The sequence below is a fragment of the Lates calcarifer genome, linkage group LG5 (assembly GCF_001640805.2).
Source record: "Lates calcarifer isolate ASB-BC8 linkage group LG5, TLL_Latcal_v3, whole genome shotgun sequence".
NCBI lineage: Eukaryota > Metazoa > Chordata > Actinopteri > Centropomidae > Lates > Lates calcarifer.
In genome coordinates this window covers 1988479-2014393 of record NC_066837.1, presented here as the reverse complement: position 1 = coordinate 2014393, position 25915 = coordinate 1988479, and the positions used below count along the sequence as shown (strand labels likewise).

The 25915-nt window shown below is 41.1% G+C and overlaps 3 protein-coding genes across 22 annotated transcripts in view; all 3 read left to right on the top strand.

Annotated features, from left to right (window-relative positions):
- The window catches only part of LOC108883801 (polymeric immunoglobulin receptor), a 73984-nt gene extending 59879 nt beyond the window's left edge, over positions 1-14105 (top strand). For 3 of the 20 annotated variants that reach the window (XM_051070320.1, XM_051070319.1, XM_051070325.1), the window contains 4 exons: positions 12557-12904; positions 13032-13088; positions 13175-13279; positions 13368-14105. In XM_051070320.1, the coding sequence (XP_050926277.1) occupies positions 12557-12904; positions 13032-13088; positions 13175-13279; positions 13368-13471 (614 nt within the window). In that variant the 3' untranslated portion in view covers positions 13472-14105. Of the gene's footprint in view, positions 1-628; positions 750-970; positions 1680-2736; positions 2837-2915; positions 3097-3382; positions 3440-3525; positions 3631-3860; positions 5049-7982; positions 8908-12556; positions 12905-13031; positions 13089-13174; positions 13280-13367 lie in introns of those variants that run through there. The other 17 variants (XR_007813180.1, XR_007813179.1, XM_051070321.1 and 14 more) reach the window with 15 other exon arrangements.
- Positions 14106-14734: 629 nt separating this feature from the next.
- LOC108882506 (sodium channel subunit beta-4) lies at positions 14735-18447 on the top strand. The gene is made up of 5 exons (XM_051070368.1): positions 14735-14829; positions 15834-16175; positions 16294-16371; positions 16480-16587; positions 16911-18447. The coding sequence occupies exons 2-5, from the start codon at positions 16019-16021 to the stop codon at positions 16961-16963; spliced, it is 396 nt and encodes a 131-aa protein (XP_050926325.1). The 5' UTR covers positions 14735-14829; positions 15834-16018; the 3' UTR covers positions 16964-18447.
- Positions 18448-18712: 265 nt separating this feature from the next.
- Positions 18713-25049, top strand: cdc6 (cell division cycle 6 homolog (S. cerevisiae)). Its single transcript, XM_018675009.2, has 12 exons — positions 18713-18863; positions 20105-20393; positions 20591-20854; positions 20941-21140; positions 21703-21851; positions 21937-22043; positions 22772-22911; positions 23005-23105; positions 23212-23276; positions 23413-23591; positions 24405-24545; positions 24652-25049. Exons 2-12 carry the CDS (start codon positions 20111-20113, stop codon positions 24742-24744), a joined length of 1722 nt encoding a protein of 573 aa, XP_018530525.1. The 5' UTR covers positions 18713-18863; positions 20105-20110; the 3' UTR covers positions 24745-25049.
- The last annotated feature ends 866 nt before the right edge of the window (positions 25050-25915 follow it).

Here is a 25915-nt window from a genome sequence, read left to right as displayed (position 1 = left end):
AATCCATTTTCATAGTTCATAGTTAATAACCACAGTCACACGATGCTGGTCATCAACTCGTTCAGTCAACCCAGGATTTCTTGGGTGCGTTCATGTGAAGAGGCAGGTTGTTAGTTAAATTAAGAACTCACCACAGAGAACAGATCTGAAACTGCAGAGTTCCTGACATGGTTAAGATGCCTACATGGTAAAGCCCCGATGTTAAACGATTTGCTGTTTGAGTAAAACGTCCTCTCCTCCTGGTCCTCACTCAGAAAACAAACCACCTTTTTCTGTCACTCAGAATGACTGGTCCTCACTCAGTACCTGGTGTTAGCTCTGTTGACACTCAGCGTTTAAAGACTCTTGTAGGACTCAGCTCTCTAACTCTGTCTCTGTCTCTCTCTCAGTCAGTTTCCCCAAGACCTTTTCAGAGGCTGCATTTCACAGTTCACTAGTTTATGAATTGTGGTTTCACTGTGACACATGAAAACCACCCAGCCTGTGGTTTGGTCACACTGCTTGAAATTTAGAGGAAAGACTGTGTGTTGTGGGAAGGAAGCAGGTAGCAGGTGTGTGTGTTGTGGATCATTAACTGCAACTCAAGTTACCAACATCTTAACCACTGTTGTTGTACCGTGTAACACAGATCGAAGCCGTCAGCCCCGACTACGACAAGATGATCGAAGGTTAAACTCCCTTGGTTTTCAGAGGGAGGGGTTGCAGTGATGATGATGATGATGAAAAGACATTGACTGAGGTTATCACAGGTGAATTCAGGATCCTTTATTATTTGATATTCGTTATTTTACATTTACATTGATGATATTTATTTTGATGAAGGTTTATGTTGATGACTCTCTTATTTTAATAATAGGTCTGATTTAATGAATGGTAGCTACATATATAGTGAATGCACACATTCAGTACCAGTCAAAGTTTGGACACACCTTCTCATTCAATGTTTTTCTTTGCTTTTATTATTTTCTAGGTTGTAGATTCATATTGAAGATATTAAAACTATGAAGGAACATGTGGAATTATGTAGTAAACAAAAAAGTGTAAAACAACGTTACACAGTCTGTGGCTGGACCGTGTTTGGGACTGACGGCCGTGACAGTCGATGCCAACTCGCCTGTAGTTTCCGCGTTAGCTGCGCGCGTTCTCGTTCTCGACAGCAGCGGAGACCGGAGCTGCTGGAGGACCCCGAAAACACCGAGGACTCAAACAGCAGTTATGGAGTCACCTGCAGCAGGTGTGGGGTCTGTGGACGCGCGTAGAGAGAGTATGGACTCGTACAGGCGGTATGGAGTCCAGTGCTGGGGAGGCGTGGACGCGCACACAGGAGGCTTCGTAGTTCGTCCGCGGAGGAAGTTCAGCTGGATCCTAAGACAGTCTGAACTGGTTTAACAGTCCCGTGTTAGACAGACATACAAAGTTTCATCCAAAATGTAACATCCAGTCAGTGTTTGGAGATTTTAAATTAAAGCCGCTGCTGGAGGATCTCCTCTGTACAGATGTCTGACAGTGGACGGTACGAATGTTACGTCCCAGACCTGACTGCTTATTGTACCAAGCGAATTCCGCACCGAATGAGGACGTAGTGAAGGTCTGCTGCTAACAGCGCTGTCATTGGCGTGTGACGACATCACGTTCTGTTGTTGCTGCCGTCCCGTCTGTCCAGGAACAGAAAGAGAAGATCATGGAGGAAACTCTGTGTATTTTCCTGCTTATTTCTCAGCTCTCTGTCGCTGTCAGTGGTGAGTTCAGGATCATGTATTGTTCTATTTTGTTCACTCAGAGATTTTCTGACAGTAAGAGTCCCTGCTGGAGGTGTTACAGTTCCTCTGTTGCTGTATGGACACAATGTAACATGAAGCCTGTTTATTTATCATCAGTCAGATTAAAGATGTTCTCATTAGTTCTCATCTGTTAAATGAGCTGCTTTAAGGACCAGACTGGGTAGAAAGTTGGTGGCTGCAGTCAGAGGTGACGAGCGGAGAGAGAGACTTTGTCGTCTGATTGTTGACTCACACAAGTTTTACAGACACAGAGCACAGAGAGAGACTCTGATCTTTCAGCTCCTTTCATTGTTTCAGTGTTAAACTACTGGGTCAGTCTGTTGGTTTTCTGAAGAGTTTGATGCAGTGAGATGTAAGGAGAGCTGCTGAGTTCACCTCACATGGAGAGAGACGGTCGCCATTTTACAGGCGGAACGAAACACAGTCAGTTCACTTTATAAACAGCAGTAAAGTGAAATGATGTTAATGTGGAGGTTAACTCAGAGACTGAATCTGATATTTAGAAACCTCACGCTGCAACATTTTAGTTTTTAAAGCTTCATTTGACAACATTCATAATAAAGCCAACGGATGGTGGATGCGCCATATTTTTCTCTCTTCTGTCTGTGTGTAGACATCTTGTTAGTTCACCCCCCCCCATCTCTGAAACAGTAAAAAAAAAAAAAAAAAACACTGACACCATCAAAAAACAGTGAGAGTCAGTGAAAGCTCAGACTGGATGAAATCATCAGCAGCTGATCATTGAAAACTCCTCATAAAGATATTATGATAGAGTCAGATTACAGTAGAGTGAGGTTAGAATGTTTGATGTCTGTGTTTTATTCTTCAGTTAGATTCCTGCTCTGCTGGTCTTTATTCTCAGCCACTGAAACCATCTGTTTCTGTCCTGACTCCTTCATCCTGCTCTCTGAGTGGTTTGACCTGCTCCTCCCTCTCCCTCTCTGTCTCTCTGCAGGAACACTTGTAGTGAATGTGGCACAGACCTTCTATCAGGCAGAGGAGAACCACCACATCACACTGGAATGGACCTTCACACCCAAAACTCTCAGCTCCTCCAACATTTATATCCTCTGTGAACTGTTGACTGATCAGAAAGTCTCAAAAGTCCTGTTTCAGCTCCATGAGGGTGTTGAGGTCTCAGAGTCTCAGGATGAACAGTTTTCAGGACGAGTCCAGTTTGACAAAGACGTCCTCAGAGAAGGACGACTCAGACTTGATGTGTCCAGACTCAGGACTGAGGACTCAGGTCTGTACCTGTGTGAGGTCAACACAGAGTCCGGTTCAAGCTCTGACAAGTGTCGACTCAACGTCACTGGTGAGTTGATTGAGTAGAACTCAGTAGAAAACCCTTGTTATGGAGGGTTGTCAGAGACTTTACTGCTGAACTAGACCTGATGGAGTGTGGCTGCTCAGCACTCTATTTACTGAGATGAACATTTAGAAGTCCAACATGTAAACCTGAGCAGAGGAATCATCACACAGGCTGAACTTAATACTGAATTTCCATCAGAAGAATCAGAGACAGTGAAGAAGTTTGTTCCTAAATCAGATGGATGTGATTTGAAAAAGTGTTTAAAGTGTTTGTTTCTTATTTGAAACAGTGAAAAAAGACCAAGACAACAGGACAAACACAACGACCATCGAGCCAGAGAAACCTGGTAAATGTCTCTGATTCATTCTTGACTAAAAACTGCATCTCCTCTGAGTTTGTTCTTCATCTCAACACTTTCTCATCTTCATTCAGGAGCTGAGAAGATGAATGTTGGTGCCATTGTTGGTGGTGTCCTTGGTGCCCTCATTGGTCTTGGTCTCATTCTTATCGGAGTCCTGGTGAAACTTGGAATAATCAGTAAATAACAAACTTCATTTTATCATCAGTACATTGACTCCAGTGTTGTACTTCAGTACAGTTTGTAGGTAAATGTACTTGAGTATTCAGGTGTTTTTCTACCTTATACAGCTGCACATATTGTACTTTTTCCTCCACTACATTTGTCTGACAGATACAGATACTAGTTACTTTACAGATGAAGATGGTCTGAACTCAGTGACTCACAAACTGCTTTCATGTTCTCACAGGGATGAAGAAGAAGCAGGAAGCAGAGAAAACACCAAACATCTCTGAGATGGAAAAGCTGGAGACGACATTAACAGAAGGAGATGAAGAGCTGCACAGAGCTGCAGAAAACGCTTCAGGAAACTTCCTGAAAGAGGTGTAGTTGTTGGTTGGTGACCTGCAGTCGAAGTCTTTTATCTTAAGAAGGTTCCAGACTGAGTGAAATGACCTGGAAGTTTCCCAGAGCTTCCTTTACAAGAGGAAAGGAGAGAATGACGTCCCACAATTCCTTGTAGCAGCAACATTTAAAGTGATTCTTTTCACTGAGCTCCAAATCTGTAAATACAGATCTTCTTGTTCAGACTCAGGTAGAAATCATCGTGTAGAACAAATATCTTTTATTCTGGGCCGTTGTGCACTGATAAGAAGTGAAATACCATCATGAGACTGAAACCAAAGGCAGGTGAATTTTCTGTCTGAATTTGAGAAATTTAAAATAGGTTTTTACCAGAAATAAACTTTTTTAAAGCTAATTAATGAGAATTTAACAAAGAAAAATTCACAGCACATTAATTCAGAAAGATGGCTTTCATAAATAATTTAGTGGAATTTACATTTCAACACTAAGTAAATTTCATAATTTGGAAATCAGAAATTTCTAATGACAATCAGCTTTGAACCATGAGTTTGATGATATCATCATGATGGATGCATTAAGAGTGACCCAGCTTAGTGACTGAATGTAAATGTTGTGTCTTTTTGTTTTCCACTTATCTCAGGTGGAGGTTTTCTACGTTGTGTGAATGCTGAGTGTTGAGCAGTGTGTGTATTTTGACTGGGTTGTATATATGTCGATATATCAAAGAATATTTTATGGCCTTGTTGGATTAAATACGTGCCAGAAAAAGATGTATATTTTTACTGCTTTGTCTTTGAGCCCTGACCTGACCCTCAAGCAAAGTATATTTAACTCTTTTGTTTTGTACATTATCACTGGAAACTATATAAAAGAAATACCAGTCTGCCTGGTTCCCCTGGTCCTTTAGCAGAGGAGACACTGGAGCGTCCTTCACCAAAGGACATGAGGACATTTCATGTTGTTGTATTATTAGTGTTGGACAGGAAACCTTACTGAACAGTAGCCTACAGCACTGAGTGTGTCACTGTACGTCTTCCATGTGTTATAAATAAAGTTGATTTTAAAAAGCCTAGTGCAGCTGGATTCTCTAAATGTCTCTTTTCTTAATTCTCTGTCAGTTCTCCTTCGTGTCTTTCCTGCTGCAGCTGCTACAGCTCTCAGGATCAGATCACAATGATTTCCACTGACTGAGCCTGTGCTCACAGAAAGGGGGCGCTCTTAGTCAGTTCGTTGTCGTTAGAGTTGGTGTATCCTGCAGGCAACGCTCAGTGTAAGTGGGCAACTTGTTGAGTTCGAGCTGCTGTGATGATGATGATGATGATGAAGCTGACACTTCTTCTTCTTCTCCTGGTCATTTTCGCTGAAGTTATCTCAGGTGAGTTCAGGCTCCTTTATTATCTGATACTTGTTATTTTCAGATTCAGTCAGATTAAAGATGTTAATGATGAGCTGCTTTAAGAACAGGAGCAGGGAGAAACAGAGTGAGATGAGATTTATTCTCTTGAGGATTTATTTTGTAGATTCCCTCATGAATTTTAACTACAATATCTAAACAGTATATTTACATAGAAACATATATACTGTGTGTTGTATTCTGTTCCCTAATTTGGATCAGGGACTATATGCGGAGTGATACGTTGTTAAACGGGGTTGTTGGTAGTACCGCCCATGTATACGCTTTCAGTTCTACAGTCGTCGCTGACGTCAGGAGGTGAAGAAACAGCGCCGAAGCGTTTCTCGTGTGTTTCTTTTATCTTCGTCTCAAACGTAGTTTTATTCAGTAAGAATCAACTTTATTCTTGACGCTAAGACTGACCGCGGTTACACTTGAATACGGCTCGACGTGTATGGACGGACACAGCGAGAACTGTTGGACTGTCAACGGCCGCGATCCCATTGCGGGCACGCGTAGAACTGCTGAATAACACTGTGTACGCGCACAGAGGAGGAGTGAAACGCGGACGGCATGGAGTCCGTGGACGCGCATTCAGCCGCTGTCGTAGTTCATATGGAGAACTTCAGCTGGAATCCCACCGAGAAAGCAGAACTTGAATTTATCGAGATTCCAAAAATGGAAACCATCTCTTCAAACTGGAATCTGAGTCCAGTCTGTGAGAGGCAGGAATCTGCCGGAAATTCAAGAAGAGTGCGGAGACATTGTGATTTACAGTGTAGACCAGTTGGTGGCGGTAATGCTCCAAGTAGTTTACAACAGCACAGAAGAAGAAGAGGAGGAGAAAAAAGAAGAAGAAGGAGGAGGAGGAGGTGTGAGAGGAAGGAGAGGGGGATCTAGTTACATTTCCCTCAGCTGGACTGATAATAATGAGGAGGAACATGACTCTTTCTGTTGTCCTGGTCCTCATGACATTCACTGAAGGCATCACGGGTAAGTTTAGGCTCATTTATGTTAAGTCTGATGAAAATACTATTTTCTTGTTTCCTTGCTAACAAGACGCTGCAGCGCTGTGTCCGTGTTGTTTGAACAGATCTCAGTCCAAAAACTATTCAGTGTCATTATACTGATTTACCTATGACGATAAGAGAAGAGGAAATGGTCGCAGTTGATACGTTTTCATTTTTAACGCAGTATAGGAAAAGATAGGTGGACGACAGGTAGCCAGCTAACGTAGCATCGGTTAGCACCTGCTGGTGCAGAGCAGGTGGCCACATTTAGTGATTTTCACTACACTGGGGGAGAACAGGACTGACAACCAGAACACGAAGAGGTGGGCTCATAACAAGAAACGTCCCGTAAAGCCCGCAGTTTGTCTCAGCCGGTGCTAACATTGGCTAGGTTAGCTAGGCTAGGTTAGCTAGGTTAGGTTAGCTAGGTTAGCTGGCGCTGGGTATAGGGAAATGAAACACAGTTTCATAGCACAGACAGCTGCAGCCTCTAAAGTGATCACACAACACACACAACCTCTGACTGAGAAAAACACAGCCTGATGGGAAGTGTAGTTCCACAACATAGAACTGAGGTGGCAGCCGTTTGAAGTGGTCTCTCTGGGTGTAAGGGGCGGATGCACTGATTACTCCTGTTAAATATTTGGTCATTGAATTCTGTGGCGGTGAATTATTGTGCAGAGCTGATTGTGGAGTTGTCATGAATTGAATTTCCTGTTTCTGTCAACAAGAAGAGCGTTAGATGTGTTTGGAGGTGTTCACTCTGTCTGGATGTTTTGTTTTTGTTTCTCCAGCGATTCACCACGTCACCTGTCCAGCTGAACCAATCCAGGCAAGAGAAGATGATAATGTCACACTGCAGTGTCGTCTGGTTCCCCCAGTCGACTTGAGGAGATATATATTGGACTTTACGAGAGCTGACCTCCAGTATAAGGTGGTCCACACGTATCAAGATGGGAGGGACCTCAGTTATCCACAGATGGATCAGTACAGAAACAGGACGACTCTGATCCATGAAGACCTGATCCAGGGAACCATGACCCTGAAGATCTACTCTGTACAGATGTCTGACAGTGGACGGTACGAATGTTACGTCCCAGATCTGACAGCCTATTGTACCCTATGTCTCACTGTTGGTAAGTTTACTTAAATTTTACATAATAAGAATCAGAGACAGTGAAGAAGTTTGTTCCTCAATCAATGTTTAAACTGTTTGTTTCTTATTTGAAACAGTGAGAAAAGACCAAGACAACAAGACAAACATGACGACCACAAACATATGTGCCATTGTTCTCAGTGTTATTGTTGCTCTCATTGGTCTTGGTCTGATTCTCAGAGTCCTGGTGAAACATAGAAATCTCTGTAAGTAACAAACTTCTGCTCTGTAACATTTTCTCATCAGTACATTGACTCCAGTGTTGTACTTCAGTACAGTTTGTAGGTAAATGTACTTGAGTATTCAGGTGTTTTTCTACCTTATACAGCTGCACATATTGTACTTTTTCCTCCACTACATTTGTCTGACAGATACAGATACTAGTTACTTTACAGATGAAGATGGTCTGAACTCAGTGACTCACAAACTGCTTTCATGTTCTCACAGGGATGAAGAAGAAGCAGGAAGCAGAGAAAACACCAAACATCTCTGAGATGGAAAAGCTGGAGATCCTGTCAACTGACGGAGATGAAGAGCTGCAGAAAACGCTTCAGGAAACTTCCTGAAAGAGGTGTAGTTGGTGAACTGGCTGGGCTGAGGTATCAAATCCATTTTCATAGTTCATAGTTAATAACCACAGTCACACGATGCTGGTCATCAACTCGTTCAGTCAACCCAGGATTTCTTGGGTGCGTTCATGTGAAGAGGCAGGTTGTTAGTTAAAAGCAGCGCTGTCAGAACTAGGTGGAATGTAAACGGTATTATCACCTGACTAGGATAGAAGAGAAAGACTAAAGATGAGTTTCAGTGAATAAAGTCAGGCTGAAGATATACTGTAAATAAGCACAGGCATTATTATGAAGCTATTGTAACGTCATAATCAAAACTATTTATCTATCTATATTCTGCCTGAAAATATAAATATGTCATTTGCATTTTCTGTCAGTCACAACTTATTGATATTAATGTGGATTTCTGCTGGTTGTTTATGTCGTTTATCAGACTCAGTTATTAAGACGTCAGAAATGTTTTGTATTTTATTTCATGTGCTGCACTTTAAACCTGTTCTTTAAACTCTAATGAAATGAGCTCTTATTCTATTAAATGCTTCAGTGACTTGTACCAGCTTCAGTGTTGCTGTTTTTGTTGAAGCATCTGATTATTCTGATGTTGTTGGTTTCAGATTTTCAGTCTAAGAACAAAATGTGAATGAGATGTGATCATAAACACTCACTGCTCTGTGCTTTCACCTGTTCTCCTCTCTCCACCTGAACACAAACACATCACTCATTTCTCAAACTATCACTGAGGAAACCAACTGGAAAAGTACATGTACATGTTTGAGTAAAACGTCCTCTCCTCCTGGTCCTCACTCAGAAAACAAGCCTCCTTTTTCTGTCACACAGAATGACTCAGCATTTATTTTAAACTCTTGTAGGACTCAGCTCTCGAACTCTGTCTCTAACTTCACCATCTTTCTCTCTGAACTGGTTTAATAATGGACGGGACATGGATGTTAAGTTCACCATTTGTCCTGGTAAAGTTCATGAACTCTCAGTCAGTTTAAAGTGTTGGAATTCCTCCTAAATTCCTCACAAACCGACAGAATTAACATGCGCTCTTCATCTGAGAGATACGGTGCACACGCATTTTATGCACATGCACTAACTTGTCCAGTTAACTGAGTGAGTGCTTAGGACTTGCTGCTACAAGAAACGAGAAGAAACCCACGTCCAGCTCTCTGAAGCACAACACATCATACCAATGATGTCTGCAGACTGAGAGGGGAGGTGTCTTGTCTGTATTTAATCAACGCTCGGTACAGAGGAGAAACTTGATATGAAAGTTTGAGCTGCAGTGATGATGATGATGAAGACACTGATTCTTATTTCCCTGGTTATTTTATCATTGACTGAGGTTATCACAGGTGAATTCAGGATCCTTTATTATTTGATATTCGTTATTTTACATTTACATTGATGATATTTATTTTGATGAAGGTTTATGTTGATGACTCTCTTATTTTAATAATAGGTCTGATTTAATGAATGGTAGCTACATATATAGTGAATGCACACATTCAGTACCAGTCAAAGTTTGGACACACCTTCTCATTCAATGTTTTTCTTTGCTTTTATTATTTTCAATATATTGAAGATATTAAAACTATGAAGGAACATGTGGAATTATGTAGTAAACAAAAAAGTAGAATATGTTTCATATTTTAGATTCTTCAGAGAAGCCACGTTTTGCTTTGATGACAGTTTGGGACACTTGTAGCTTCTTTCAGTCAGCTTCATGAGGCGGTCATCTGGAATGGTTTTCAGTTTCCCATGGGATTAGAACATGGCTCATTATCAGAGTTCTCATTGTAAACTCATGATGAGCAATGGTAAAGACTGGCGGAGTGATACGATGTTTTGCGCATGCGCTCAGTTCTACGGTTGAGGAGCTCGTCCCGGCGGATGCAGTAAAACCGTCGAAGCTCTCTCCGCGTTTTTCGCTTTACCTGCGGCTTCAAACTGGTTTGTTTCAGTGAGAATCTAGTTTATACTCGACGCTAACTGACTAACGTTACACTAATCTGTGGCTGGACCGTGTTTGGGACCGACGGCCGTGACAGTCGATGCCAACTCGCCTGTAGTTTCCGCGTTAGCTGCGCGCGTTCTCGTTCTCGACAGCAGCGGAGACCGGAGCTGCTGGAGGACCCCGAGAACACCGAGGACTCAAACAGCAGTTATGGAGTCACCTGCAGCAGGTGTGGGGTCTGTGGACGCGCGTAGAAAGAGTATGGACTCGTACAGGCGGTATGGAGTCCAGTGCTGGGGAGGCGTGGACGCGCACACAGGAGGCTTCGTAGTTCGTCCGCGGAGGAAGTTCAGCTGGATCCTAAGACAGTCTGAACTGGACTGATGACGAGGAGGACGCTTATATTGGAGTATCCCCTTTTTATACGTCACCTTTTCCTGTCTGTCCCTCCCCGTTAACTCTACTATAAAACGTCCGTCCCACCTCAGTCAGTCGGAGCTGCAGCGATGAAGATGAAGCTGAAGGAGAGAATGTGTTTTCTGGTTGTTTCTCTGTTTGCTGAAGTTGTCTCGGGTGAGTTCAGGCTCCTTTATAGTTTTATTTTCTGAGGTGTTTGTGTTGTTGAGCTGTTGGTGACAGAGTTGTGATCGTAGTTTCAGTCCCGTGTTAAACAGACACACATTTGAAAGTTTCATCTAAAATGTAACATCCAGTCAGTGTTTGGAGATTTTAAAGTAAAGTTAAAAATACAGTTCACCTGTTGTCTGCATGGACTCTGAATGTAACACCACGGAGAGTAAAACCAACCTGTTTATCGCCGGTTTTATTATTATTTAGTGAACTCACTAAAGTCAGTTTAATCTGATTTAAACCAAAGTGATTCCTCACTTTAACCATTCTTACTGCAACTTCACTGTCCTACATTTCTTTTATTGTTTGTTGATTTTATCCATTGTTGTTTTATTGATTATGGTACATTGTTCAGTGTCCTTTAGTGTCCAGAGAGGCGCTTATAAATAAATTATTATGATTATGATTATGATTGGTTATCTTTTAAATGAGCCGCTTTATAGACAACATGACTGGGTAGTCGTGTAATCAGTTCACTTCCCATAGTTTGATACGATGTAATTAATAATGTGAGGCGTTTACTGACAGGACAAGATTCTACTTGGACTTTAAAAAGCTGCTTTAATGACAAGAAGACTGAGCAGAAACTTTATGGCTGCAGTGTGTATGAGCGTTTGCAGTATAATCACTGTTGTCAGTCGGCAGCAGACGCACCTGTGTCAGTCCTCAGGGCAAGTCATCCTTTCAGTCAAGAAATTCATACTCATTGTCGGAGTATGCACAGACAGAAACTACCTGTCACTGTAATGAGTTCTAAAGGCAAAGGTTTGTAATGATGTAGGTTTGTATGTGAGGTCTGTAGTTCTTGATACGCTTCATGTGGACGTTTCTGAAGACAAACTCTTTTCTGTTTCTGTCAGTGTTTGCGACACTTTAGAGGTTTTCAAATATGTGTCTAATTCACTGTGCTGAGGCGGTCTGTCTGGGTGTAACGGCTGGATGCGCTGCTGTCAATGACTGAATGCAGTGTTGGAACAGGACTCCGGTGGTGCGGGGGCGTGGCCAACAAGAGCATGGGAAATTAAAGGAAAGAATAAAATAAACAGAATTCTTATATCATTTATTTAACATTATTAGTATTAATATGAGGGTGGGCTCAGGCTGAATGGGATCAGCTTCATTCCCTCAGGATCGTAATAAAGCTGCAGGTTGAAGATTCAAGGCTCCTGAACAAGATTTAGTAATAATGAAGGTCGCGCTTTAAAATGGAGCAGATTCTCCAACACGTTCACAATAAATGAAAAGACCACAGGAAGAGAAAAAAGGACATTTACTCGAGTACTGTACATTTTACTCCATTACATTTATCTGACATAATCATCAAATAAATATGACGATGAGAACTTAAAATCATCCAGTGATATAATTTACTTTATTTCAGCTCAGGTCGTTCTGCAGAACACACACTTTTACTTTTAGTACTTTAAGTAGATGTTGATGGTAATACTTTAAAGGATTGAATGAAAATTATATAACAAGTAGTTAAGACCAAGCAATCTGATTGGTCAACAAGACATTTAGAATGTGCTCAAATCAGCATGACAGCACGCCTTACTCATCACTAAAAATATTACTCCGCCATATACATTTTACTTTGTTGGTAATAGTTGTATAATCGCAATATTACACTCAAGTGTGTGATTTAACGTTATCTTAACACGACAGTAATGCGGTCAGCACTGAGGCGCGCTTCTGCACTGATTTTGGAATTGCCATTATTTTTTTTTTATTATTATTATTTTTTAACATTTTGTTGCTCCCCTGAACTGAGAAACATCAACTCTCTGTGTTTAAATCAATGGTTTGTCTTTTTTTTTTAGAGGAGTTTAATCTGTCTCCATGGTTTGTTTTTGTTTCTCCAGCGACTCATCAGATCACCTGTCCAACTGAACCGATCCAGGCAGAAGAAGGTGGTGATGTTTCACTGCAGTGTCGTCTGGATCCATCAGTGGACTTGAGGAAAGAAACACTGGATTTTACCAGAGCTGACCTCAACAGAGAAGATGATGTGGTCCATTCATACAGCGATGAAAAGGACCGCACTTATCGACAGATGGATCAGTACAGAGGCAGGACGACTCTGATCCATGAAGATCTGATCAGAGGAATCATCAGTCTGAACATCTCCTCATTGACCCTGACAGACAGTGGACTGTACACATGTTACGTCCCAGGACTAGCAGACAGTGCTACCATAACTCTTACTGTTGGTGAGTCTGCTGAATTTAATACTGAATTTCCATCAGAAGAATCAGAGACAGTGAAGAAGTTTGTTCCTAAATCAGACGGATGTGATTTGAAAAAGTGTTTAAAGTGTTTGTTTCTTATTTGAAACAGTGAGAAAAGACCAAGACAACAGGACAAACACAACGACCATCGAGCCAGAGAAACCTGGTAAATGTCTCTGATTCATTCTTTACTAAAAACTGCATCTCCTCTGAGTTTGTTCTTCAACTCAACACTTTCTCATCTTCATTCAGGAGCTGAGAAGATGAATGTTGGTGCCATTGTTGGTGGTGTTCATGGTGCTCTCATTGGTCTTGGTCTCATTCTTATCGGAGTCCTGGTGAAACTTGGAATAATCAGTAAGTAACAAACTTCATTTTATCATCAGTACATTGACTCCAGTGTTGTGAACCACAGCAGTTTTAACAGAAACTTCCTCTCTGACAGAGAACAGGTGTGGAACAGACCAGCAGGTGGCAGCAGACAGATCTCAGACAGAGGAGTTGAACCCTGCAGGAAACGGTTTGATAAACGTGGTCTCAGAGGTGTAGAGGTGGTAGATGATGGACGACCATTTATTACCTGAGATCAGAAACCACAGGTGTGATTGTGGGGGGGGGCATCCTTCATGGTCAGACATATAAATTGTGAAACAGCTACCTTAAATAAGGAATGTGGTGATGTAAAGATAACTAGAGACTGACACTAATGAACTGTTTGTAGTTCAGTGTCATTCATCCTCAGACATCATTAGACCAACAGCTGCTGCCGTCCATCATGATGTTGACTGCTCAGGGATTTTTTTTTTTACCTCTGAATGTAAAATATATATATATATTTAAGGGAAAACAATAATATATAATAATAATATATTTTTTTATATTGTATATATTCATGAAATGAATCCAGTGTCACCAGCTGATTGGACTCTGTCTCTAATGTGGTCACACTGTTTTAGTTTCTGTTTAAGTTGTTGGTTTGTTTTTGTGTTTGTTTGTGTCTCAGTGTTTCTGATGCTGTACTGTTTACAGATACAGGGAGGATTTAAACTGTGAGTCTGTCTTTGATGGAGAGATGATCTCCCACTGTGTTTGTTTTACCGTATGATGAAGTCTTCCTTCTTCATTTTTTATGGTTTTGTCTGCTCTGTTTCGTTTAGTAAATAAAGTTTTAATAATACTGCCATTGTCGTTGTTTATTTGTATTTTGTTGGAGTCGGTTTCTCAAAATCTGGGGTTTTCATCTGGCGTTTTTGTCGCCCCCTGGTGGTCAAACGATGTACTGCACTGTCGGCGGTCTCTGGCCATGTGTTCAATGATGCGGTTTCACTGTGGGAAAAGCAGCAGCTTAAACCACAATAAGAAAAATCAGATCCAAGTCCAGACCTGATAGACTGACAGAGATTTATCAAACAGTATACAGAGTTCACAAGGACTAAATGAAGAATATAGAAATCGTCCTACAATACAGACACGTGAGAAAACACTTTAGTGATAAACAAATCAGAAAAGAACAAAGAAAGATTCAGTTTTCATATCCAGGTTAAGGCTTGGGAGAGGCTCTGATTGGAAAACACCTGGATGAAACTGATGGAATATTTACACAATATTGGATCAAACTGTCAAGAAACATCCAGATTAATGTCAGGACCTGAAGGTTTCCATCAGAAAACTGTGCTGTACCGAGGTGGTGAGTGGTTTTACTGTCCGGGCTGATCGGTGTGTAAATAACTGTCAGAACGCAGCATTAATAAAGATCAGTAGGGGGCAGCATTGCATCAGTGCAGCGTCTAATCTGCCCAACCGGAAGAAGAAGAAGAAGAAGAAAAGGAGGAAGCGGCAAAATTTGACCGATTTAACCTTCACCTACGATAGAACTGAAACTTTCTCCACTTTCGGTGTCAGACCAGGTAAAACAAACAAATTTACTCGTTCGTTTTACAAAAATAAAGTCTAATTTGTTTTTTTTTTTACAAAGACGATGAAGTATGTCTTGTCTTTAAGTTATCAATGATGCACGTGTCACGTCAGGTTTTGGGGGGGATGTTTGTCCGGGAATACCCGAAGACCATGACTACTTAAATTCTCCGTTCAGTTTGTTTTTCTCCCCTCACTGAACTGGATGAATAGATGAATGTGATACGGACGTTAACTTTAATTACAACGTTACCACTCGTACTGGGTGAGTTCTTGACTCCTCTTCACATTAAAGTCATCTTTTTAAAGCACTGACTGTTTACGTTGCTGATGTCTACCAACCACCGTTGGAAAAACCCTTATTTTAAAACTGAAACTGCTTTATTCGGTATTTTTACCGGTTTTAATCTCCAGCTCAGTTTGTTCTGGAGAAGAGTCGATCTCTGTTGATAATTCGGCTCATAATGAAAACGTCCTGAACGATTGAATACTGAAGAAATTTTAATCTAAAATCAACGAATAGCTGCTAAAAAACAAGAGCAGCGGCGAGCGTCCACCGAGAAACAGAGAAACACGGATCTTAAAAGTTGAACTAACTTATTCGGTGTTTTTACTCGTTTTAATTACCAGATCCGTTTGTTTTGAGGTAGAGAAGACCTCTGAGGATAATCCGGCTTAACTCATAAACAAACCCAGGGTACAAACTGTGGGGCACTGATTTACCCAGCAACCATAGGAAGAAGAATTGTCATTGGACCATTTTCGTTCCGTTATCGAAGTTTATAACAATGATCTAGAAATTAGTACCGTTAGTACCGTTATTTAATTACACTGTAAAAATATTTATTAATATTAATATTTATTAATAATAATATTTATTATTATTATTTAATACCTTGAAAGCCCAGAGACTCCCCACTGCACGAATGAATGAATGTTTGAGAATAATGTTATTTTAGAGTTTATGTTTAAAATAGTTTCTTTTTAGCTTCCCCAGGAATAAATCATGCCTCCTGCCCGACTGAGCCGATCCAGGCTGAAGAAGGTGATGATGTTACACTTCAGTGTCATGTGGATCACTCCGTCAACCTGACCAAATACACACTGGATTTTACCAGAGCTGACCTCAGCAAAAAGATCGTCCACGCATATCGACATGGAAAGGACGATCCCGACCCACAGATGAGTGAGTACAGAGGCAGGACGACTCTGATCCATGCAGACCTGAGCAGAGGAAACATGACTCTCCTCATCTCCTCAGTACAGATGTCTGACACTGGACAGTACAGATGTTTTGTCCTAGACCTGGCAGCCAGCTGTACCATCGTCCTTAATGTTGGTGAGTCTGCTGGATTAAATTCAAAATTTACATCGTTAAAATCTCACACAGTTAAGAAGTTTGTTCCTAAATCAGATGGATGTGATTTAAAAAAGTGTTTGTTTCTTATTTGAAACAGTGAAAAAAGACAAAGACAACAGGAGAGAGCCCAGTGACTTCACAACAATGACACCTCTAGACTTGAAAGAAAATCCTGGTAAATGTCTCTGACTTCTTCTTGACTAGAAAACTGTGTCTTTGATTCTCTACATCCTACGTTCTCTCTGAGAACAAGATAATCTGACACTTTCTCATCTTCATTCAGGAGCTGAAGAGGAGAAGAGGGTTGGTGCCATTGTTGGTGGTGTTCTTGGTGTTGTTGCTCTTGTTATCCTCATTATTATCGGAGTCCTGGTGAAACTTGGAATAATCCGTAAGTGACAAACATCTGCTGTATAGCATTTTATTACCATGAGTATTCAGGTTTTATACTACAGTTGTAGTAGTTGTTGTGTCTCTGAGTTTTTAACAATTTCATCAACAAGACATTTCCTCTCTGAACTTCTCAGGTTCATTTGATCAAATGATCTATTATTTGACACCAACAGAATCAAAGATGAGACACAGGTCAAAAATGAAAACAGTAAAATCAGAACTTTCTGTTTTCACCTCATGACCTCTCAGATTTCTCTGGCGAACTTTCAGAGAGGCAATCTTCCTTTAGCAAGTGTCACAACCTGCTTTTCTTTCTCACAGAGAAAACACGTGGAGCTAGAAACCAGGGACGAGTGCTGGGAGACGTGTTGTGATGGTCGATGGTCGGACGGCTGCTGGAGAGAGAACGACCAAAAACCTCTCTGGTTTCACCAGCTTTAACAGTTCTGCCAAAGTTTTAACTCAACAAACAGTTAAACCTCCCTTCAGGGACTAGGCCAAGTATTTACACACCTCAAACACACCAGCAACACTGATTTAATCTGGTTACTTTCATTGATCTCCTGAGCCAGTCAACAACGAGCCCTGGACAAAATCTACAGGATACAGGTCAGCTGACAGGTGAATAAAATAGGAACAAAACCTGTGACATCAGTGATCAGTGATCAATAATACCAGTCAAACCTCTTGCCCCTTCTCACCCAGGTAGAGCAGGGCGTTCACCAACCAGGTGGTCAGTGGTTCAATCCCAGGCTCCTCCAGTCCAAGTGGACAAGTGACTGAACCTTATACTGTCCCCGATGTATCATCGGTTTATAGATACAATAAGTACTGTATGAATGAGTGAACGAGTGAATGTGATGTGTAAAGTCAATATAGAAATACAGTCCATTTATCTTTTTCATTCAGTTTTTCCATTTTATGCTAGTTTACATTTCCACTCCATTTTATTTATTTGGAAACAGACCAGATGAATAATGTTGTTATCTCTCAGAGAAGTTGGTGCTTAAACGGCTATGCAAGAGCTAAATGAGGCGTAGCATGTTTTGTCTGTGATGTGATGATCAAACTGCCAATAGTTTGGTTTATAATCAGGTACAGGAGCTACTTGTAAAACTCACTACATTCCCATCAACATCATCAATTTAACATTTGAATGGTGAGCAAAAATTAACTATGGTTTAATAAATGTTTTTATTTATTTTACCAGTACTGCCATTGTTGTTGTTGTTTGTTATTATTACTGTATTTAGAGTCACTTCCTCAGAATGTAATTCTCTTCTGTATACAGATAGTTTGGTTTTATTTATTCAGAGTTTGACAGATGAGTCTGAAATTTATCTCCACAACATAATGATTAATAGAATTTAATTTGCACTGACAGCATCTGGTGGGTCATCTAAATCAGTGAATGACTAGAGATTATATGACATTTATCATTAATATTACTGAAACCTGCCACAGTAAAGTTAAGAGTGTTTCCCTGTAAATTCCCAAAAGAAACAGTTTTAACTTCATCATACACTGTTTGGCTCTTTAATATGACTTTTTTTTTTTACTGTAGATTCCTATAGATAAAAGTAAAATATTAAGCTTTTTATAAAGCTCTCATCGTTTATTTTTAATGTCATCAGTTACACAAAAGTACTTTAAATGGAAGGGTTTACATACTCAAAAATAATCAAAGTATCAATGTGTAAACTGTACTTCAGTGTTTGTTGGAGCCATTTTAACTGTGGGTGCTTTAACTCTTAATAACACATAATATTGTAATAACTGGTGATGTGTTTTGAATGTAATCTGGAAAATAAATAGTAATTTAAGATGTTTAATAAACGTAATGAAGTAAAGAGTAAAGTATTTCCCTCTGAAATGTAGTTTATTATTAGTTTAAAGTACAATAAAACCACTTAAGTAAAGTAAAGTACCTCAAAAGTACACTTTAATAAGTGTACTAAAAGTTCCCGGGAAAATATATTCCGCCAAAACAGTTCTTTATTGAAACTCGCGCCACAGGCTTTAGCGTAGTTCCGGCAAGGTACTACGTAACATCCGCTCAGGCCTGAGCCAATGAGCGTCAGAGACGCTGTTGCTCTGACCAATCAGAGCGTAGCGGCGGGAAACGCAGCTGGTAGAGGAGGAGGAAGAGGTGTTTTGGCGCAAGCTGCAGGAGAGGACGGTCACAGAGGAAGGAAGAGAGGGCTTCAGGACACCAGGAGACACTAGAAGACACTAGAAGAGACTCTACTCTGAGCAGAGAAAACTTTTAGAAAGGTAAGTTTATCCTCAACGTGTTAACTTAAGTGGTTAAAGCTAAAATAGTCCGTTAATCAAAGACCGGAAACAGTTTCGCCGCCGGGTCAGTTAGTTTGCTACTTTACCAGTCAAAAACACCGCGATTATCTCCATTTCACGTTAAACCTTTGCTCTCAGGATTATTCTCATATTAACCGGACATGTTTTAGATTAGACCAGAGTTGTATTAATGGCGAAATCTGGGTTAATTTAATGCAGGCGGTGGAGCGCTTCTGTCTTGGCGCCATTAGCTAACAGCACTGTATTGTCTGCTGTGCTGCCTGTGTAATGTAAATATAACTGTTAGATAAGGATTCACAAACAGTTACACGCCTCACACACGTTATATTTACACTGTTAGGTGTCGCCTGACAGTTTGAGGCTTTAACATGAAGTTATAACTACGTTCAGCTTAATGTAACCTTTATTTCACTCGTTAGAAAAACGAAATGTGAACTTACAGCCTCTAAAGAAGCAAATATCAGTCGTGTAGAAAGAATTAGACAGGATGCATTTATCATTTTTAATTATAAAATAAGATTGTAACAGTAGCAGGTTTTATTAATTAGCTTGCAATCACAGTAATGTCATATTGATACGTTCTTTTTTATTTAATCAGACTGCAGCAATTAATTGATTAACAGTAATTCACTGAACATTTAGCCAATCATTTTAGTCTCTTTGTAAAGCAGAAATGCTTTATTTCATGTTTTCCCTGTTGACAATGACAGAAGACTGAATAACATTTGAAGACGTCAACCTTGAGAAACAACTTGTGGATTGAAATGATCTTTAGTTGCAGCACTACTGCACGTCATTTTTAGTCCTGGAACTGGTTCAGAATCAGCACGTGAAAAAGAGTATTTATACCAGAAAATAATGAAAACTCAGTTTCAGCTAATGACCAAGCTGCAAATTCTCAGCTAATAATTAGCACATTTGCATATTCCTTTCCCGCATTTTGTTGAGCTACACATTTTTATGTTGTTGTTGAATAAATATCCCAGGTATTGAGGGAAGCACATGTATGGAAATAGATGTGCAAGAACCAAACAAAACACAAAGTAATGTGACAAAATTCAAACGTTACACGGTGAAATATCTGTTCCGAAATTTTGGAGACAAGACCAAACGTTCTGTAGCAGATTTAGACACTCGACAGTCGGTTTCTCTTGATGTTTCCAGTCAGTTTCAGTAATAATCATTTCTTTATGTTTCAGGTCAAAATGCCCAGCACACGCTCTCAGGGCCGAGCTCAGCCCACGCTTCAGTTCCCCCGACGCAAGTCCTGCAGAGTTTCCTCCCGCTCCAAAACGCCTCAGCCCCAGAAGTCTCCGATCTCCTCACCGACCAAACCGGAACCTCAGCAGCACCTCGCCCCGACCCGGATTGGACCACTCTCCCCGAGACGTCCAGCCGATCAGCCCGTCCTCCTGTCGCCCAGACGCCCACCACCCTCATCTCCTGGTCTCCAACCACGGCTTCCCCTCAGCCCCCGAAAACGCACAGGTAAGAGTCTCCAGGCTGAAGACGTTGTTCTAAAACTAAAGCACAAAAAATACAACCGGGATTTGAGGGAATGATCAAACAGAAGCAAATATTAGTCATGTAAAAAGATTACCTTTCATGGTTAAAGTCTTTAGCTGCCTCGGGGTCCCCTTCTTTACCTGGAAGTTTAAAGATGATTTTGTATTTTGTCTCTGAAGGTGATGATAACGGCTGTAACCTCGGCGCCGCCCTGCTGGGTTCACCTCCGAAGCAGAGCAGGCTGACCCTGGCCTCACCCCGAAAACTGGGCCTCGACGAGAACTCACCGGTGTTAGCTCGCCGTCAGCTCGTCCCCTCGTCACCACGACAGCCGCTCTCTCCCACGTCCAGACCGTCCCCGAGACGTCAGGAAACGCCCGCTGGAAGCCCCGCTCATCAGAACTCGGAGAGGAAGCCGCCGGTCGTTCGTCTGTTCGCAGAAAGTGAGTGTCGCTGATCTTTTGTTGAAGTAAGAACCGATCTAGGTTCAGGTCTCCTGTCTCTAACCTCCTCGCCGTTCCTCCTCCAGAGTCGAGGTTTCAGAGCGTGAAGCAGGCGCTCCACACCGCCGTCCCCGAGCGGCTCCTGTCCAGGGAGGCCGAGCGGGCGTCCATCCGGTCTTTCCTGGAGGAGAAGGTGCTGCAGAGTCTCCCCGGCAGCCTCTACATCTCCGGAGCTCCTGGCACTGGCAAGACAGCCTGTCTCAACTGTGTCCTGCAGGAGATGAAGGTACTTTGACACGTGAGGGAATCTGTCGTCCTGGATGATGAAGCTATGGGGCTTTATCACCACCTACTGGATGTTTGAGGTCACTGCAGGGAGGTTAGATTCGCACACAATCCTGATGGTTTGAACAATTTGGAGCCAGTTCTTGATTCCCATCTCTATGTAAAAGATCAACTGTATGAGAGAGAAGCGAGAAGAATTAAAAGCATCACAAAGTCCTTTAGTAAAAAAAGAAGATGCAGACCACAAAGTTTAGAAGCCACAACTTGTTTTGACTTTGGAGCGATTAATAACCAACCAGCTCTGATGCAGAGGATGTGACCAGAGGAGATCCCTGATGAATCCTGGTTTCTGATCCTGCAGAGCACTTAAAGTGTTCTCAACAAAACGTATACGACTGTCTTTTAGTTGTGGACTCTTTGTTGGTTGAACAGTAAAAATAGTCACCTTAGACATTTTGTTGTGAAAGTTGGAAATGAAAACAGTCATCTGTTGCAGCCTTAGTTGTTGTTTTTTGATATTTCCAGAGGTTAACAACCTCCACCTGTTGTTTTTTTGTCTTCAGGCCGAGCTGTCGTCGGTGCAGACGGTGGTTGTGAACTGTATGAGCCTGAGGAGCTCCCACGCCATCTTCCCTCTGCTGGCCAACAAGCTGAAAGCGTCCGGCGGGCAGAACGGCCTGCAGAGGCTGCTGACGGCCCCGGGCCCCGCCGTGTGAGTAAACCCGACATCTCTGGCTTTAAATGGCTGTAGAACAGACTGAACAGACTCTGACTCCATCTTTGTTTCTCCTCCTCAGGCTTCTTGTTCTGGATGAGATGGACCAGCTGGACAGTAAAGCTCAGGATGTCCTCTACACCATCTTTGAGTGGCCGTACCTGCCCAAGTCCCGCCTCTGTCTCATCGGTAAGAGCTCTGTCTGCCAGATGTTGTCTCCGCTGACACATCTGTTACATCTGTCCACATGGGCTTCAGTTAGACAGCTCGTCCAGGGGGATAAAATCAATCCATTCAAACTTGTCTGCAGTAACTGAGTGAGGACTGAAGCCTCTGTGTGCAGCTGTCTGCCTGTGAGACATTTAGGGGATATGTGTAAATTGTAGCTTCAGAAAATAACCTCAACCTGCAGGAGGAAATAAAAATATTTCTAGTATTTACATTTGACTTTTATTCACTAGGCTGAGATAGTTCTGTACAAAACGGCACCACGGGTTATTTTTTTCAGAGAGCCAAAGAAAAACCAACACACATCACAAATTTAGGAGCGTGTAAACGTATCGAATAATCTTAAGAAATCATTTTTCCTTAACAAAGGGATTCAAGGAGATGCAAAGAATTAATTTGAAACTGGAATGATTAAAGATCTAATGTACTTTTGTGTTCAATCTGTGTTTAATCAATAAAAAATATGTAATTATTTACACTTGATGCTGTGAAAACAGGATAAACACCTGTATAATAACAGTTTGCACACGTCTGTTTTTAGCTGCAGATGTGATTAAACGCTGTCGATCCCTGAGAGGATATGAATGAAAAGGATTTTAAAAACTGAGGCGTTTAAATGTCTAAAACTAAAGTCATAGTTCACAGCACAACAGACGGTAATAATAACATGAACATGTTTTATTTCGAAGGCATTGCCAACGCTCTGGACCTGACGGACCGGATCCTGCCCCGGCTTCAGGCCCGGCCTCACTGTCGCCCCCAGCTGTTACACTTCCCTCCCTACAGCCGACAGGAGCTCAGCGCCATCGTACAGGACCGACTCGCACAGGTAAACACACACACACACACACACAGGAGTCATGTCAGATGTAACACAAGCAAAGAGGACGAGTGTGTGATCGGGACTTGTGTTGCTCCTCAGGCGTCGGCCGACGGGATCCTCGATGCCTCTGCCGTTCAGTTCTGCGCCAGGAAAGTGTCGGCGGTGTCAGGAGACGCCAGGAAAGCTCTGGACATCTGCAGGTAAATACTTCACCTTCACAAAGTAAAACTCAAACTCGAGTCTGCTGCAAAACTACATTCGATCAGGAGCTGGATTTTTTCAAAGATTGATCTTTTTATTTTCCAGGAGAGCTGTTGAGATCGTTGAGTCTGATGAGAGAAAGAAAGCAGCCGATCCAACTGAAACTAAAGGTGAGTAAAGCTGCGATTTTGTTGATAAAGTGTCTGTAGTTATTCTGACTTTAGATGTCATTTAGACATTATTTTATTTTGCCTGATATTTGTTCTGACACTGACCGAATCACCTCTCGTCCTGTGGTTGGTCCAGAGTCCCGGGTCAGCCTCCCTCAGGTCGCTCGGGTGCTGTCGGAGGTGTACGGCGACCGGATGGCGTCTCAGAGCGGCGGCTCGGAGGGAGAGAGTTTCCCCCTGCAGCAGAAGCTGCTCGTCTGCTGCCTCCTGCTGCTCATCCGCAACGGAAAGAGCAAAGAGGTCGTCCTGGGAAAGGTGAGACTCTGAACCGCTTCTATTTACACAGAGGGAGGAATGAGACATCACTATATACCACTACCAGACTCCATTGACAAAAACAGGGATTTTACTGGGAGCTGCTGGAATACCACTGCCTCCATCTGTTAGTGTGTTTGTGTTATCATGTGATAGTTTTAGCTCGGCTTCAAAAAGACCTATTTCAGTCATTTTTGGGAAAAAATATAAAATGAAATATGATGAGTTGATGCTTTTCTTTGTCATATATGAGAGGAAACTGAATTTCTTTGAGTTTTAGACAAAAACATGCTGTTTAAATAAATCACGTTAGGTTCTGAAAAATTATATTGAATATTTTTTGCTATTTTCTGACATTTTATTGACAAAACAATTAAGTATTAATGAGGAAAATAGACTGCAGATGAAATAGCGATGAAAGTAATTCTTAGTTCCAGTTCTAATTGAAACTTGTTAATAATGATTATATTTGTACACATTTATTTTGTCCAAATTAGAGGTGAAATGATCAACAGATTCACAGAAAAGTCATAAACTGATGACTGATAACTGAGTATTTTTGAACCTGGGCCTTATTTGTGTTACATTATATTTTTGTGTGGTACTTTAACTTATTTAAAGTATCTGATTACTCCTGAAAGTCACACACTAACAGATGGAGGCAGTGGTATTCCAGCAGCTCCTGTGTTCTGTTTGTTTCTGGTTAAACTGAAAGACCGGCACCTCAGTCCCCAGCAGGTGGCGCTGGAGCACCGCTGGTGTTTTTAACAAAGCTGTTTCTTCTCTAATGAGGTTTGTTTCCTCTGGTTTCAGCTTCACGAGGTTTACAGTCGACTGTGCGCTCAGCGGCAGGTGTCAGGAGTCGGTCAGGGCGAGTGTTTGTCGCTCTGCAGTCTGCTGGAGAGTCGAGGAATCTTCGCTCTGAAGAAAGCTAAAGAGGCTCGTCTCACCAAGGTACATTAAACACCTTTTACTCTACTGTGAGTCTACTGAAAGTTCATTCTGTTGGTTTGTAATCACCTGGAAACCAAACATCTGATGTTTTCGTCTCCTCCTGCAGGTGTTTCTGAAGATCGAGGAGAAAGACGTTGAAAATGCTCTGAAGGATCGGACGCTGCTGGGAAGCATCCTCGCTGCAGGACTCCCCTCATAATCACTTATTTATTTTTTATCTTTCTTTTTTTTTAAGTTGGAACATTTGAACCAAGAATTTTCACTGGTTTACTTTTTATTCTCATTTTTGCTGGGAATTTGTACATTTATTTTATTTTTTTCTGAAAATATTGACTAAAAAAAAGATTTTTCTTTTTATCTTCAGCTGGTGTTGGTGCTCAGTTTTGTTTTGTTGAAAAATGTTGAACCTTCACATCAGTTATGAAACGACAGCATTTGTTTCAGTTGAAATTTGAAACGTTTCCATTTTTATGCTGTAAATAAACAGATGTACAGACGTTTTAATCACCTGTCTCCTCGTTATCTCTGCAGCCCCTACTTTACTCCTCTATCACAGGAACAGCAGATGTTAAGGAAAGTTACTGTACTATTAGTGTTGCTTTATTACCTTTACAGCGCCCCCCTGTGGCCTATAACTGTAAATATATCATCACAGAAAGCACAATATGGCATCCTGGGTTTGTCTTTATCAAACTGCTTTAAGTTAAGTTTTGGAATTAATAGTAAAAAGCTATTTATTATTATTGACAGAAAAGCTGTTTTTAATGTCAGAAAATGGTTCAGAATAATAGTACTTTGACTGTGAACTGCAGTACACATACACTATATACTACTGTATGAGATGGATTAGAGACTTAGACTTGACTTTATTAGTCCCTTTGGGATGACTCCCTCAAGGAAATTAAATAAAATTTAACTACCTGCTAGTGAAAGTACAGAGATAATTATTTCTTGGCAGTCCTGTTTTAATACAAGTCTAGTGTACTTTTCATTCACTTAAGTCTAATGTACTTTTCATTCACTTAAAGGAAACTTTAGCTACAGAATCAACAGCATCCACACTTCTTCCACCTAAACAAAAGAAATTCATGACTATGATAAATAATTATTATCTTTCTACTGTTTTTTTAAATAATGATTTGGTTTTAGAGCAATGAATGTGGGTTTTTGTAATGAATTTCAACTTTATGTTAAGTCCCTGAAATTAATGAAATCCAGATACAGCAGAGATTTCCTATAATATTGGAAAACTATCTGTTGGGCTTTTTTTATTTACATTTTTTATTTGTTATTAATATAATTTTTATTCTACTATATTCTAATCTATGTTATTAGTTTGTCTTTATAATGGTTCATTATACATTATGAAA

Coding starts and splice junctions, on each gene's coding strand:
- LOC108882506 (XM_051070368.1), top strand. CDS start 16,019: ATGAGTGAGTACAGAGGCAGGACGACTCTGATCCATGCAGACCTGAGC. Junction 16,176..16,293: donor TACCATCGTCCTTAATGTTG/GTGAGTCTGCTG, acceptor TATTTGAAACAG/TGAAAAAAGACAAAGACAAC. Junction 16,372..16,479: donor AGACTTGAAAGAAAATCCTG/GTAAATGTCTCT, acceptor ATCTTCATTCAG/GAGCTGAAGAGGAGAAGAGG.
- cdc6 (XM_018675009.2), top strand. CDS start 20,111: ATGCCCAGCACACGCTCTCAGGGCCGAGCTCAGCCCACGCTTCAGTTC. Junction 20,394..20,590: donor CAGCCCCCGAAAACGCACAG/GTAAGAGTCTCC, acceptor TTGTCTCTGAAG/GTGATGATAACGGCTGTAAC. Junction 22,912..23,004: donor TACAGGACCGACTCGCACAG/GTAAACACACAC, acceptor GTTGCTCCTCAG/GCGTCGGCCGACGGGATCCT.